Consider the following 13957-nt stretch of genomic DNA (forward strand, 5'->3'; position numbering starts at 1 on the left):
GAGTGAGAAGCAGCCGTCTGTACATTAGCCATTAGAGTGCTTGAGCTGCTGAAGATAATGTCAGCATAGAGTAACGCCCCATCCACACGGGGCATCAGCGTCAATGCTTCACTTTCAATGGGTGACGTCAGGCGTTGCCGAACTGCATTGTGGATCCGTTGGCGCCGCTTCAGAGGCGTTGCTTGCTGCAGAAGTTGGGACTAGCTCAACTTTTTAAGGGCCGATGGAAGCGTCAGCCAATCAGATCGCTGCATGCAAATACACCTGCTAGACAGTGGCCTATTGCTGACTGAATTTCATTGGCTGACGTTGCTATGACGATAACCTTAGCCCCAACTTCAGACACGCCTTCAGTCAAGCGTTGACGCTGAAGCCCCGTGTGAATGAGGCGTAAGAGGATTAGATGTGAAGTGTTAGATGAACAGCGACAGGAGCGACATAGACTGACAGAAGCATCAAGCACACACTGAAGCACACATGCACACACCTGACCAGCACTTGGCAACACACACACTGCTGTTTTACATCTGTCTGTATGTGGACGTTAAATCAGGTCAGCAGTGGATATTAATGTGTATCCTGTCACATTTGTGTGCAAAAACAGTGCAAAGTTAAACATGCACACTGAATGCGTGTAATGACATACATTGTGTGTGACACATCATTGCAGAAAGGCTTGAATTAACTCCACAACAAATACATCAAATAATCATTGGAAAAGTTCGTACTCTAGTATTCCTCACAGACGTTTCGTGAGATCTGCATCCTTCATGTCTGTCACTGTGCTGTTTATCTGACGCAGCAGGAGATATACTCTGACAGGTAAATGAGAACAGTGGGCGGGGAGAACTAGCTCATTTGCATTAAAGGCACAGGCAACAAAAACAATGTGCTCAGAGCTGAAAACGCCAATGTTCTGAAAGGTATAAATGATCTGATGGGTGTTGAAACTTTACAGACACATTCTGGAGGTATAAAAGACGCATCTTAATTCTTGAAAAGGGGGTGAAATATGTGCTCTATTACCCCAAATACATATAATCCAACACATTTAAACTATTTGTGCTGTTTGTTCAAACTACTTATTTAAAATGAGTTGCAACAACACGTTTCTTAAGGTTTTTTTTGGGACAACCTATTTGTTTTATGTTCAATCCACTTGTAAAACTTAATAAGTTAACTTAATTCCTTCAAGTTGCCTCAACACAAATCGATTGTGTGTCACCCTGCATTGTTCACAGTGACTATACAAATGCACTTCCCCTCCCTCAGTGCAGTGTAGTCGTGTATGTCTGTAATATGATATGCAGTTCAGGAAAGACCCGAACATGTACACGCTGCAGGAATGTCCCTGGTCTGGTTTGCTGGAGGTGTGTTTTAAAGTGCGTAGAGATGAATAGAGGAGTTTAAAGCAGACGCTGAACTCTAACACAACCCATCTGGAGGAGGACATAAAGCAGAAACACACACTTAACCCCTCCAGACTGAAAGAATCATCAGTACAAACACACTCTCACACACACACATACTCCAGATTTGATCGCTTCTGTGAGCTGTGCTTGAAGCAGGACTGGCACAGGATCTACTGAAGACAAAAGCATGCTTCTTAAAAGCTTCTTTGCATAAAGTAAACATTATATTTACAACCATAGCGTCCTGCACAACCTTTTAACGCAATTCTTGATTCTGATTGGTTGGAAGGTGTGCAATAAAATAGATTATTCCATGATCTGTTGAATTTCTTGATTTTGATTGGCTGGAAGGTGCACAATAAAATCGCTTATTCTATAATCTGTGGAAGTTCTTGATTTTGATTGGCTGGAAGATGTGCAATAAGATGTGTTATTCTGGATCTGTTGAAATTCTTGATTCTGATTGGTTGGAAGGTGGCTTATTTCCGATCTGTTGAAATTCTTGATTCTGATTGGCTGAAAGATGTGCAATACGATGTGTTATTCTGGATCTGTTGAAATTCTTGATTCTGATTGGCTGGAGGCTGTGCTCTAAAACTGCTTATTTCCGATCTGTTGAAAGTCTTGATTCTGATTGGCTGGAAGCTGGCCAATAAAATTGCTTATTCTACAGTCCATTGAAATTCTTGATTCTGATTGGTCCGAAGATGTGTACTTAAACTACATATTCTATGGTCTGTTGCGATCCTTAATTCTGATTGGCTGCAAGCTTTGCAATAAAATGCTAAGCTGCGGTCATACTTGACTTTTCTCCCGAGAGACTTCCATTGATACGCACGCAAATGTGTCAGGCCGTAAACACAGGGTCATGCGTTAAGTTTCGCAGGATGCTGCGGTGCAAAGTTCAAGCTTGGTGAACTCTGACCTGCGAAATCGCATTACTTGACTGCGTGAGACCAACCGAGGATCAAAACATGACCTCTCTGTACAGATATTTAAAACATGGAGCAATCGCTCGCTTTTTAATGCCTAATATTCCCGCCCCTTTTCGTAAAGCCACACGACAGAATATTATATTATCAAACTCTAGTGTGACCGCAGCTTTATTCTATAATCTGTGGAAATTCTTGATTCTGATTGGTTGGAAGATGTGTAATTAATTGTGTATTCCATTGTCTGTTGAGATTCTTGACTCTGATTGGCTGGAAGCTTTGCAATAAAATGGCTTATACCCGATCGGTTGAACTCCTTATTTTGATTGGCTTTAAGGTGTGCAGTAAAATCGCTTATCCTTAATTTGTTGAAATTCTAGATTCTGATTGGTTGGAAGTTGGCCAATAAAATCGCTTATTCTTATTGGATGCAATATAATGCCATATTCCAGATCTGTTGAAATTCTTAATTCAGATTGGCTGGAGGCTGTTCAATTAGAACGCTTCGACATGATTTGTGAAAATTCTTGATTCCGATTGGCTGGAAGCTGTGTAATGTTATCGCTTATATGTGGTCAGTTGAAATTCTTGACTCTGATTGGCTGAAAGCTGGCCAAGAAAATCGCTTATTCTATAATCTGCTCAATTTTATTTTTCAGGGCCTTTGTATGTGTTAGCAGCAATTAATCAACTCAAAAAATGAACAAAACATTGTGTGATTTTATAATAATCCAATGAAATCATTTCGGCTAGGGTTTTCTTGAAAGTGCTTTAATATGTGATTGAACACAGAAGGCATGCAGCGTTCAGTGTTTGCATGTTTCCGTGTGCCAGCTTTTTAACATCTGTATTGTTGATTGGGTTGTTTGACCTGTGTTTGCCCTCGTATACAGTCAGAGTGATGACAGAGAGACGGCAGCTGTGTTTATATTAGAGAGAAACGCTGCTCATCTGCTCCCAAACACATCACAGCTCTGCTTTTGGCTTAAAGTGACTTATTAAAACTGTTTATGTTTGCAGACTCATATAAAGGTCCTCTTATACACTGCAGAAATCATTTCCCCCCATTCCAGAGTCCACTCCAGACCTGATATAATCTGAGAGTGTTTACGATTATCTTATGAACATGTGTGTTTACATGCAAACTGAAGTAAATATTTACCGAATTAATCTTCAGACTGACATATCAGTTTTCTTTAGGTGTATATATCAGGTAAAACTAATAAAATTCATTAATTCATTCATTTTCCTTCAGCTTAGTCCCTTTATTCATCAGGGGTCGCCACAGTGGAATGAACCACCAACTATTCCAGCATATGTTTTACACAGCGGATGCCCTTCTAGCTGTAACCCAGTACTGGAAAACACCCATACACACTCATACCCTATGGCCCATTTAGTTGGTCAAAAGTTTGGGGTCCAATTTTTAAATGTTTAAAGATACGCTTCCCCTACTCACCAAGGCTGCAGTTATTTCATCAAAAATACAGAACAAATTCTTAAATTATTATTATTATTATCATCTTTATTATAGATTATTTTTATTTTTATTATTGATTATTGATTATTATTATTATTATTATTTTTATTATTTTTGTTGTTGATTATTATTATGATATATTTATAGTATTATTGTTATTATTAAAGATTATTAATTTTATTATAACTTTTATTATTTTTTATGATTAATATTATAGATTGTTATAATAATAATAATAATAATATAATAATAATAATTATTATTCATGATTATTATTAATAATAATAATAATAATTTTATTATTATTATTGTTGTTGTTGTTGTTATTATTAATAATGGTAATGGTAATAAAAGCAATAATGACTGGAGAAATAATTTCACTTGAAACCTCATACAATAAGAAAGCAGTTATTTACAATATTTAGAAGTATTTGACAATTTAACTTTTTTTTACATTTAATAAATGCCGAATTGATGAACAGAGTAATTTTCTTAAAAAAAAAAAAACATGAAAAAAAAAACCTGACCCCAAAATTTTGACTGGTAGTGTATGTCTGAAGATTACTTTTGTGGATATTTATTGTCATTTGTATAAAAGCATACATGTTCATAAGATGTCAAATGAAACTCTGGAAGCACTATCAGATTATTTCATGCTGGTCTAGATCGAAGGCCCTGATATGCTCACAGTGAAATTATTTTCATTTTTTGTTTAAAAGGAAAGGGACATGAGAAGGACTTTGCATTGATATACTGATAATAAACATCCAGGAAACACAGCAGTCCAACAAAGCTGGCTTTATTACAGTGTGTAGAAATAGATATGTCACTTTCCCTATTAGTTTCAGAATGAATTAAGGTTAAATTATTTTTTTTTATTATTTAACATTATTATTATTATTATTATATGAAATATATATATATATATATATATATATATATATATATATATATATATATATATATATATATATATATATATATATATATATATATATGAAATAATACATATTTAACAGATTAAAAAATTGTAGCAATTAATTTAAAAAATAATTATTTTATTTTATTTATTTATTATTTTCTATTTTGTGTTATTTAATTTATTATTTTGTATATTTTATCTTATTTTATTTATTTTATGCATTTATTTATTCTATTTATTTATTTTATGCATTGTCTTATTTTATTTTATCTATTTTATTTATTTTATTTATTTATTCATTTATTTATTTTTATTAATAGGTGTAAAATATTATTTTGGAATATTACTTTTTGTTATTCATTATATGTTTTACGTTGCGGATGCCCTTCCAGCCGCAACCAATCACTGAGAAACATCCATACACACATTCACACACACTCATACACTATGGTCAATTTTAGCATACCCAATTCACCTGTTCCGCATGTGTTTGGACTGTGGGGGAAACCAGAGCACCCGGAGGAAACCCACGTCAACACAGGGAGAACATGCAAACTCCACACAGAAATGCCAATCCTAAAGGAAAATGAATGAATTGATTATTATTAAACAAGGATTCTACATATTTAAAAGATTTTTCATTTCATTTATTTATTTTATTTTATTGTTGCTATTTAAAAGCTGAATTAGGCTAATTAGATTGATTTGGCAAGTTATTAGTGAACAGTGGTTACTTCTGTAGCCAATCAAAAAATAATTTCCTAACAGGTGTAATAATATTAATAACATCAATTATTAAATAATACATCTAACATTATTGGCTGTTTTATACATAAAAAAAGACTTTCTCCAAAAGAATAATATAATAGGAAGTTAAGTTTCCTTGCTTTGATAAACATTGTTGGAAAAATAATTACAAGTTGACAGAAGCACTAATCATTTCGTCTTTACCTTCATATGCCCTGCTTAGACATATTTCAGATTCTTGAACAAGAACAAATGCGAGTAATCAAATGTGGCTGGAAGCTTGTTAATATGATGAACAATGCAATTTGTACTTAATATACTTGCGTTAGATGTTAACAAGTACTTGGAGTGTTGCCATGAACTTCAGACTGCATATTAATCTGGGTGAGACTTACACCTGCCTTATATACTGAATTTAATATTCAGCATCACTTTACAACAAGGCTGTATTAGTTAATGTATTTACTATCACAAACAAGCCACGAGCAATACATTTATTACAGTATTTGTTCATGTTAGTTAATGGAAATGCAGTCGATCATTGTTAGTTCACACTAAATCACAACAAGCATGACTTTGGATGTTACTAACGCATCTGTTGAACTATGACTAGTAAATGCTGTACAAGTAGGCCTGTCACAGTAATCAATGTATTGACTTATCGTGCAATACTTGGAGATGACCTCAATTCTTTTCACTATTGCAATATATATATTTCAGGACTGCCCAATGGCCCGGGGCCAGTGTGAGAGATGCTTGGGACAGTAGACGGGACCATTACTGACCAGATTGCGGCCACCTTTTGTTAAATAATTGCAATAAACTGCAATAAAATAACTTTACATTTTCCATACTGCCCTTTTTGATTTGTAAACACAGAATTTTGCTCATTATATGTTTATTAAAATGCTATTTAAATACATTATTTAAATAATTATTAACATTTAAATAATTAGAGACATTATTTTTGACATATTATTCAAAATGTGTGGCTTAAAAATAGCTGTCAAATTTAGTTTTGTCTTTGGTTGGGCTGATGAAAATTTTGGCAGGGCAAGTAGAAATAGCCGCATTTCCACTATCGGGCCAGTGCGAGCCAGGGCTTATATCGGGCCAAGCCGGGCCAATCGCCCGGGAGGTTGAGCAGTGAGGCGGAAACCATATCTTAAGTAAAGGAAAGTGTTCAGTGTTTCAGCACATAAGAGCAGCACGTAATAAAATATAGCCTATATTTCGTTGCGCTCAGCAGCTATGCACTAATAAAGCTCTTTATGTATTTAAAATTTCCTTTTTTAATTTTACCACGTTATATAAAAACACACACACTTGTTTGAGGACACAGAACACATTTTGAACTTGCAGTTTTCCCCATCAAAAAAGTGCTGCGCAGCTGCAGACAGAAAAAAAGGTCGCCTATTTCTGCTTTCACTCACCCCGAAAATGCTCTGTTTGCATGAATTGATTAATATCATTGTATCCAAATACTTTATAAATAATATTTAAAACATTCTCCGGTGTTTATTTATTTTTTTAGAAAATATCTAAAATCTTTTTTTCAAAGAGGCTTTTGAAAAATGAAAGTTTAATATAAATTTGAAACAGTTTGATATAGTACCTAATTGTTATAGCTATAGCTTTTGTCAGTTTTATATTGGTTTATTTATTTAATGTGATTTTATTATAGGCCTATCTGTTATTTGTAATTCTTTAAATTATTTCAATATAGGGCTATTTTATCTAGATATGACACTATTGTTTGGAGCTAGGGTTGTAACGGTATGAATTTTTTACGGTATGATAATCGTCTAAAACAATACCACGGTTTGACGGTTTCGCGGTATACGGTATGTTACAAATGTTACAAAATAATAGAACAGTGAAGCAAATTTGACTTTTTCCAAATAATATATTTTCAGTTACTATAAACAACACCACTTACAATGAACAAATAAAAAAATGAGAAAATAATAAATAATGTGTCAAAGTCCAAATAAAGTCCAAATTAACATGGTGCAAATCCTCAGTAAAAAATAGATATAAATATTTACTATACTATAAATAGTTACATAACGAAACTAGATTCAATATGGAACATCCTTAGGTTTTATGTGCCAGCATGGATATGGTTGTCTGTGGATATGGATTTGGATATGGTTGTCTGCAATGCAGACAAACAGCTGCACCTTCATTTGCGTCTTTTGAAAACAGCAAGAGCAGCAGTTCGTCTTTGCTGTGTCACTGTTTTGTCATGTTTCTGTGCTGCTGTGCATGCAAAAGTACTTAGTATGAGAATTATTTCATGCAAACCTTTTTTTTTTTGCGTTTTATTTAGCCGCGCATAAATGTATGCCTATCTCTCATTCCGTGTTGTTCAAAAAGCTCATGGTTGGTCCACAAACAAAAGCGAAACCTATGCTTATTGGTTGTGATATAGCGAGTTTGAACCAATCTGGGCATGGAGGAGGGACAATGCATCAATGTATCATGTCTGATTTATCCGGAGACATATTGACAAGCGTTTCTTTGTCAAATCAGCGTGGTCAAACTTTGATGACGTAACCGCACTGATTCCGGAGCCTCTGAAAGTCCGCGATGTTATGTGATACAGCACTGGAAAGCAGAGATTCTCTTCTTTATGCCAATCTTTGAATTGTATGAATCGGATCAGCGGATCAAAAGTTATTAAACATTTAAGAGCAATACTTATTTTTAGCCACGGGGGGCTGTCTCGGTCTTTAAGGGTTAAAACCGTTGATATGCAATTGTTCATGGTATGATAATCGTGCACGTTCAAATCGTGGTAGACCGTCATACCGGTATATTGTTACAACCCTATTTGGAGCCTACAAAAGTGGACATGAAATTTGTAAAGTTTAAGGTCTTTCTGTTGTATTCATACAGTGTAATATGTCCGAAATAAATTAAAACAATAAAAATAAACGAAAAAAGCCGCTAGCGGCATCAACAGAGCTGAGAAGGGAGCGCTCTTTTCCTTGGTCTCACACACATACACAGGCATCTAAACGCGCAAAAACATGTATTAAACTTGACAAAACCTCTTGAAAACCTTTACTGTCTGCTGTGTCTTTAATATGGTGTAAAGATTAGTATGCGTTATTGAAACATCAAAGAGATGCAGCAAAGAAAAGTCACTTATAAAAACTATCATTTTATGCAACAGCCTTACATTTAAAAGAGAAACATAAGTGCGATCATATGCAAAAAAGACCCCAGCCTATAATTTGTTCCAGATGTTTTCTTTCTCTTATTTATTTGTTTGTTTATGTGTTTGGCGCATGTACTCGTGTGCGATCGGAAAACTGTGCCCGCCTCTCCTTTCACTCCGCCCCGAAGCCCCGGCTGGCCCTCTTTGGCCCAAGGTATTCGGCGGGCCGAAAAAGGCCGGCCGCTGGCCCCAAGAAAGCCCCGCTTTGGCCCGATTAGGCCCCGGAAGTAACAGTGGAAACGCCACTGGCCTTGGCTCGCCCTGGCTCGCTCGCTTTAGGCGCGATAGTGGAAACGCGGCTTATGTGAACCATTGGCCTGATCGGACCTGTAGAAAAATTCCTTAATGTTGAACCCTGTATTTACAATTTCACAAATAACGTTAAAGCCCCTTTACTATGACATTTAATTTCTACCTCACCGGTGTCAACGTTTATAATTGGACATTTACCTAACAGGACATTTATTAGTATATATAATAGGACATTTACCTTTTTAACATCAAATTATAGAATCTAAGTAAAGTGTTTATGGCTATTTGCTTTATTATGCTACGAGTATACTATCAGTGGCATAAAATGATCTTAAAATGACAATAATATCGCTTATCGCAACAATTTCTGTGTCAATATATCACACCACAAAAATCCCTTATCGTTACCGGCCTCTGTACAAGTGTCCTTCATTACTAGTTCACGTTAGTAAATACATGAACTAATGAAGCCTTATTGTAAAGTGACCAACTGTTCTTATCTTCTGTTTGTTCTTCCATATACTGTAAATCAGCTTTGACGCAATCTACAGTGCGTAAAACAGATGGAAAAACACTGAAGCGCTTATAAACCACTGCGCATGGAGAAATGTGCATGAACATGACGACAAAATGTGACCTTAAACAGACGTGCATGTGATCTGAAGGCCTGAGCTGAGATAAAAACAGGCACATCGAGAGTCGGCCAAGAACTGCAGTTCATCAACACACACACACACACACACACACACACACACACACACACACACACACACCGGGAATACAACCTTCATTACAGAGCTCATTCATCATTATTCATTATGCTATGGGGCTCTCCAATGCTTGATTCTGATTGGCTGATGAACATTCTAAGGGGCTGTTCACACAGAATGTGTCTTACCTCTCCAACGCGCCACTTTTCTACTGTTTTTAATGTAAACACGCTGGACTTAAACCTTGCGTCTGTTGAAGCATCGTGCATGGATGACAGCGCACAATATTAGACTAGATATTTGACTAGTGTTCAGCTTAAAGTGACATGTAAAGGCTTCACTAGGGTAATTAGGGTAAAGTTAGGGTGATTAGGCAAGTCATTGTATAACAGTGGTTTGTTCTGGAGACAATCCAACACTAATATTGCTGAAGGGGCGAATAATATTGAGCTTAAAATGGCTTTAATATGATTAAAAACTGCTTTTTCTAGCCAAAATAAAACTATTATGATCACCAGCGATCTAGCGGATGCACACAGTTCGCTAAAGAACCACAAATCCGCTGGTATATGGACTACAAGTTCCGTCATGCACCTCGCACACACAGCTGTTCCTGTTTCAGTTTGATTACACACAAACACACACAGCCGGACGATCATTAAGGCATACCTGCCAACATCTGTCTCTAAAAATCTGGCAGACGTTAGGGGGTGGGGGGTTTGGGAGGAGGATGTGTCTGTGTCCAGTACCGCTCAGAGGCTGTAGGAACCGAAAACTGAAGACCGGGAGTTTTCCGGGGGAAATTACAAAAAGGGAGATGGGTCTGAAATACAGGAGACTCCTGGGAATAGGTAGTGTTGGCAGGTATGCATTAAGGACTGATTACAGGGACTTTAAATACAGCAGACACACACATCACACACACACATGGCTGAGTCTTGTTTAACTGTACTGTGACATTTCCTTTGCTTTCCTTTGCTGTGTTTTGACCCTCGCCTTGTTTATTTGTTTACATTGCTTCCGCCTGTACTGACCATTCACCTGTTTAATGACTACGACTCTGGATGGTCTATATCAGGGGTCACCAACCCTGTTCCTGGACAGCTACCTTCCTGCAGAATTCAGTCCCAACCCTGATCAAACACACCTGAACCAATTAATAGCACCTAAAGCAGCACTTGATAATTACAAACAGGTGTGTTTGGTCAGGGTTGCAACTGAATGTGCAGGAAGGTGACTCTCCAGGAACAGGGTTGGTGACCCCTGGTCTATATACGTCTGTTTGACCCTGTTGACCTTTGGCTGCCTGACTATCTTGTCAGCGTCCCCATTCACCCTACAAAAACAAATAAGACTTTATCCAGAAGACAAAATATAACACAGGAAATACTGTGAAAAATTGGGCAGCACAGTGGCGCAGTGGGTAGCGCTCTCGCCTCACAGCAGGAAGGTCACTGGTTTGAGTCTCGGCTGAGTTGGCATTTCTGTGTGGAGTTTGCATGTTCTCCCTGTGTTGCCGTGGGTTTCCTCCGGGGGCTCTGTCTTTTTCCCCCACAGTCCAAACACATGCGGTGCAGGTGAAATTTGTATGCTAAATTGTCTGGACGTGTATGGGTGTTTCCCAGAGATGGGTTGCAGCTGGAATGGCATCCGCTGAGTAAAGCATATGCTGGATAAGTTCATATGGTGATATGAAGGAGTTCATTGATGTTATCATGAGCTGAGCGTGTGTGTGTTTAATCAGGTTTTGGTTGTTTCTGCCGATTAGAAACACAAACACACTCTTTACTCCATCTTTGAGCAATCTGCAGAGCTTTTGGCGCCGCTCAGGAATATCGAAGGACTTTAGTTTGCTCCAGGCCTGTTATTATGCATGGTGTTATAAAAGTCTCCAGAGCTTGTGTGACATGCCTATTACTGCCTGCTTCTTTTATCTTTAAACACAAAGAGCCGATATATAAACCTTTAAATACAGTGTGTGTGTTTGTGTTTAATTAGGGTTTGGCTACAATTTCCTTTTTTTTCATATGTTATAATAATAATTCAAACACATTAAAAGATTATAAAATGTATTAATATTTTTTAAACAATACAATTATTTTTTCATGTGTTTGAATTTTTTATTATAAATTATTATTATTCATAAATTAATTATTTATAAATATTTATTATAAATTTTGTTTGCAAAAATTTGAATCTTCACATTACTTTATCATGACTTCATTTACAGAGATTAATTTTTTTTGTTTAATTGTTTTTAATTATAATTATTTAATAATTATAAATATTCATAAAATGTGTAAATAATATATAGTTTTCTAGTTTTGTAGTCCCTCTCTTCTATCAGTGTATCTATATTAATCTTCCGTGTATTATTTTTGAATTATATTTAATTTTTATTAAAAGCATAAGTTATATTTTTATGTTATTTAAAATTATTATTATTTAATAATTATAAATATTCATAATAATGTATAATACATATTTTTATTTTATTGATTTAATGTTATTATTATTATTATATTTATATTTAATTTGTTTTTGTAGTAGTATTTCATTCTCGCTTCTATTAATGTGTGTTAGAAATATTGATAACATATATAATAATATAAAAATATAGTATATATATATATATATATATATATATATATATATATATATAGTTTTATTTATATTTAATTATATTTAATCTGTGTATCAGTTTTATTTAATATTATTTAAAATGTAATTTTTTAAAAATAGTTTTATATATATTATGTATTTAAATATAATTTTTATTTAGTAATTATATAAACTTTTATTTAGATTTAATTCCCTCCCCCATCAGTGTATCTAATACTCTATGTTGTATTTAATATTATTAAAGTGTAATTATTTTTTTATATAATTTATAATACAAATTATTTAATTATTATTATTATTATTATTTAACAATTCTAAAAATATTCATAACATAAAAAAATAATAATATCCAGTCTGTGTGGAGTTTCCTCCGGGTGCTCCGGTTTCCCCTACAGTCCAAACACATGTGGTACAGGTGAATTGGGTAGGCTAAATTGTCCGTAGTGTAAGATGGGTTGCGGCTGGAAGGAGATCCGCTGCATAAAACATGTGCTGGGTAAGTTGGCGGTTCATTCTGCTGTGGCGACCTCGGATTAATAAAGGGACTAAGCCGACAACAAAATGAATGAATGAATGAATGAATGATATCCTGTCAGTGTGTATGTAATGCTGATGGTTGTTGATTATTGAGTGTGTGGTTTCTGCTGTTTCTCCTCAGGAACTGAACCTGACGCTGTACGGGCAGCAGCCGGATCTGCCAGAATGTTTCCAGATGTCAGTTTTATCGTGGGCTCCGTGTATTTACCTGTGGGCCGCAGCTCCTCTCTATATACTACACCTGAGGAGGAACAACCGCGGATACATCATGATGTCCATTCTCAACAGAATCAAGACGGTCTGAGAATATATATATATATATATCACCATACTCTATATATACTGCAGGGATCAAATAACAACTCTGTCCTTTTAGATTAGTCAGTGTTTCATTTTTTTATAATTATTTCATTTTTATTTATCTATCATTTCATATTATTAATCATTTAATTATTTAATTTTTATTTATTTATCATTTCATATTGTTAATTATTTAATTATTATTTTTTATTAATTATATAATTATTTAATTTGTATAGATTTATAATTTCATATTATTAATTATTAAATTATTAAATGTATTATTAATTATTTCATTATAATTTTCATGTATTTATCTGTTTTATTATTATTGATCTATTCTTTCATATTATTATTTCATTAATATTTTCATTTCATTAATTATTTCATTATTATTTCTATTGTTTCATATTATTTATTAATGATTTCATTATTATTTATCTATTTTTTCATATGATTAATTATTACAATATTATTTATTGTTTTATATCATTACTCCATTAATATTGTCATAAAACTTCATTAATTCATTATTATTTCATGATTTTAACATAATTTCATATTGTTTCATAATTATTTCATGATAATTTATCGATTGTTATTTTTATATTATTATTTTATTAATATTTTCATAATAATAATCATTTCATTATTTTCTAAGTATCATTTCATGTTATTATTATTTTTTTTGATCTTGTTAATTATTTCACTATTTCTTATCTATCATTTGATGTCATATACTTTATTTAGTGATGTGTTATGTTGGACATGTGATCATTAGTTTTTGAAAAGTGTATTAATATTTCTTATATATTAT

At 34.3% G+C, this 13957-nt stretch overlaps 1 protein-coding gene across 34 annotated transcripts in view; it reads left to right on the plus strand.

The window, feature by feature from the left end:
* The window catches only part of abcc3 (ATP-binding cassette, sub-family C (CFTR/MRP), member 3), a 96559-nt gene that overhangs the window by 18467 nt on the left and 64135 nt on the right, over nt 1-13957 (plus strand). For all 34 annotated transcript variants that reach the window (XR_015503662.1, XR_015503665.1, XR_015503664.1 and 31 more), the window contains exon 2: nt 12962-13138. Coding sequence is in view for 5 of the 34 variants with exons in the window: in XM_087275518.1 (XP_087131644.1) it covers nt 12962-13138 (177 nt within the window). In the remaining 29 variants the exon portion in view is untranslated. The remainder of the gene's footprint in view (nt 1-12961; nt 13139-13957) is intronic.

The sequence above is a fragment of the Danio rerio genome, chromosome 12 (genome assembly GCF_052040795.2).
Source record: "Danio rerio strain M-AB ecotype USA chromosome 12, GRCz13ab, whole genome shotgun sequence".
Lineage (NCBI taxonomy): Eukaryota > Metazoa > Chordata > Actinopteri > Cypriniformes > Danionidae > Danio > Danio rerio.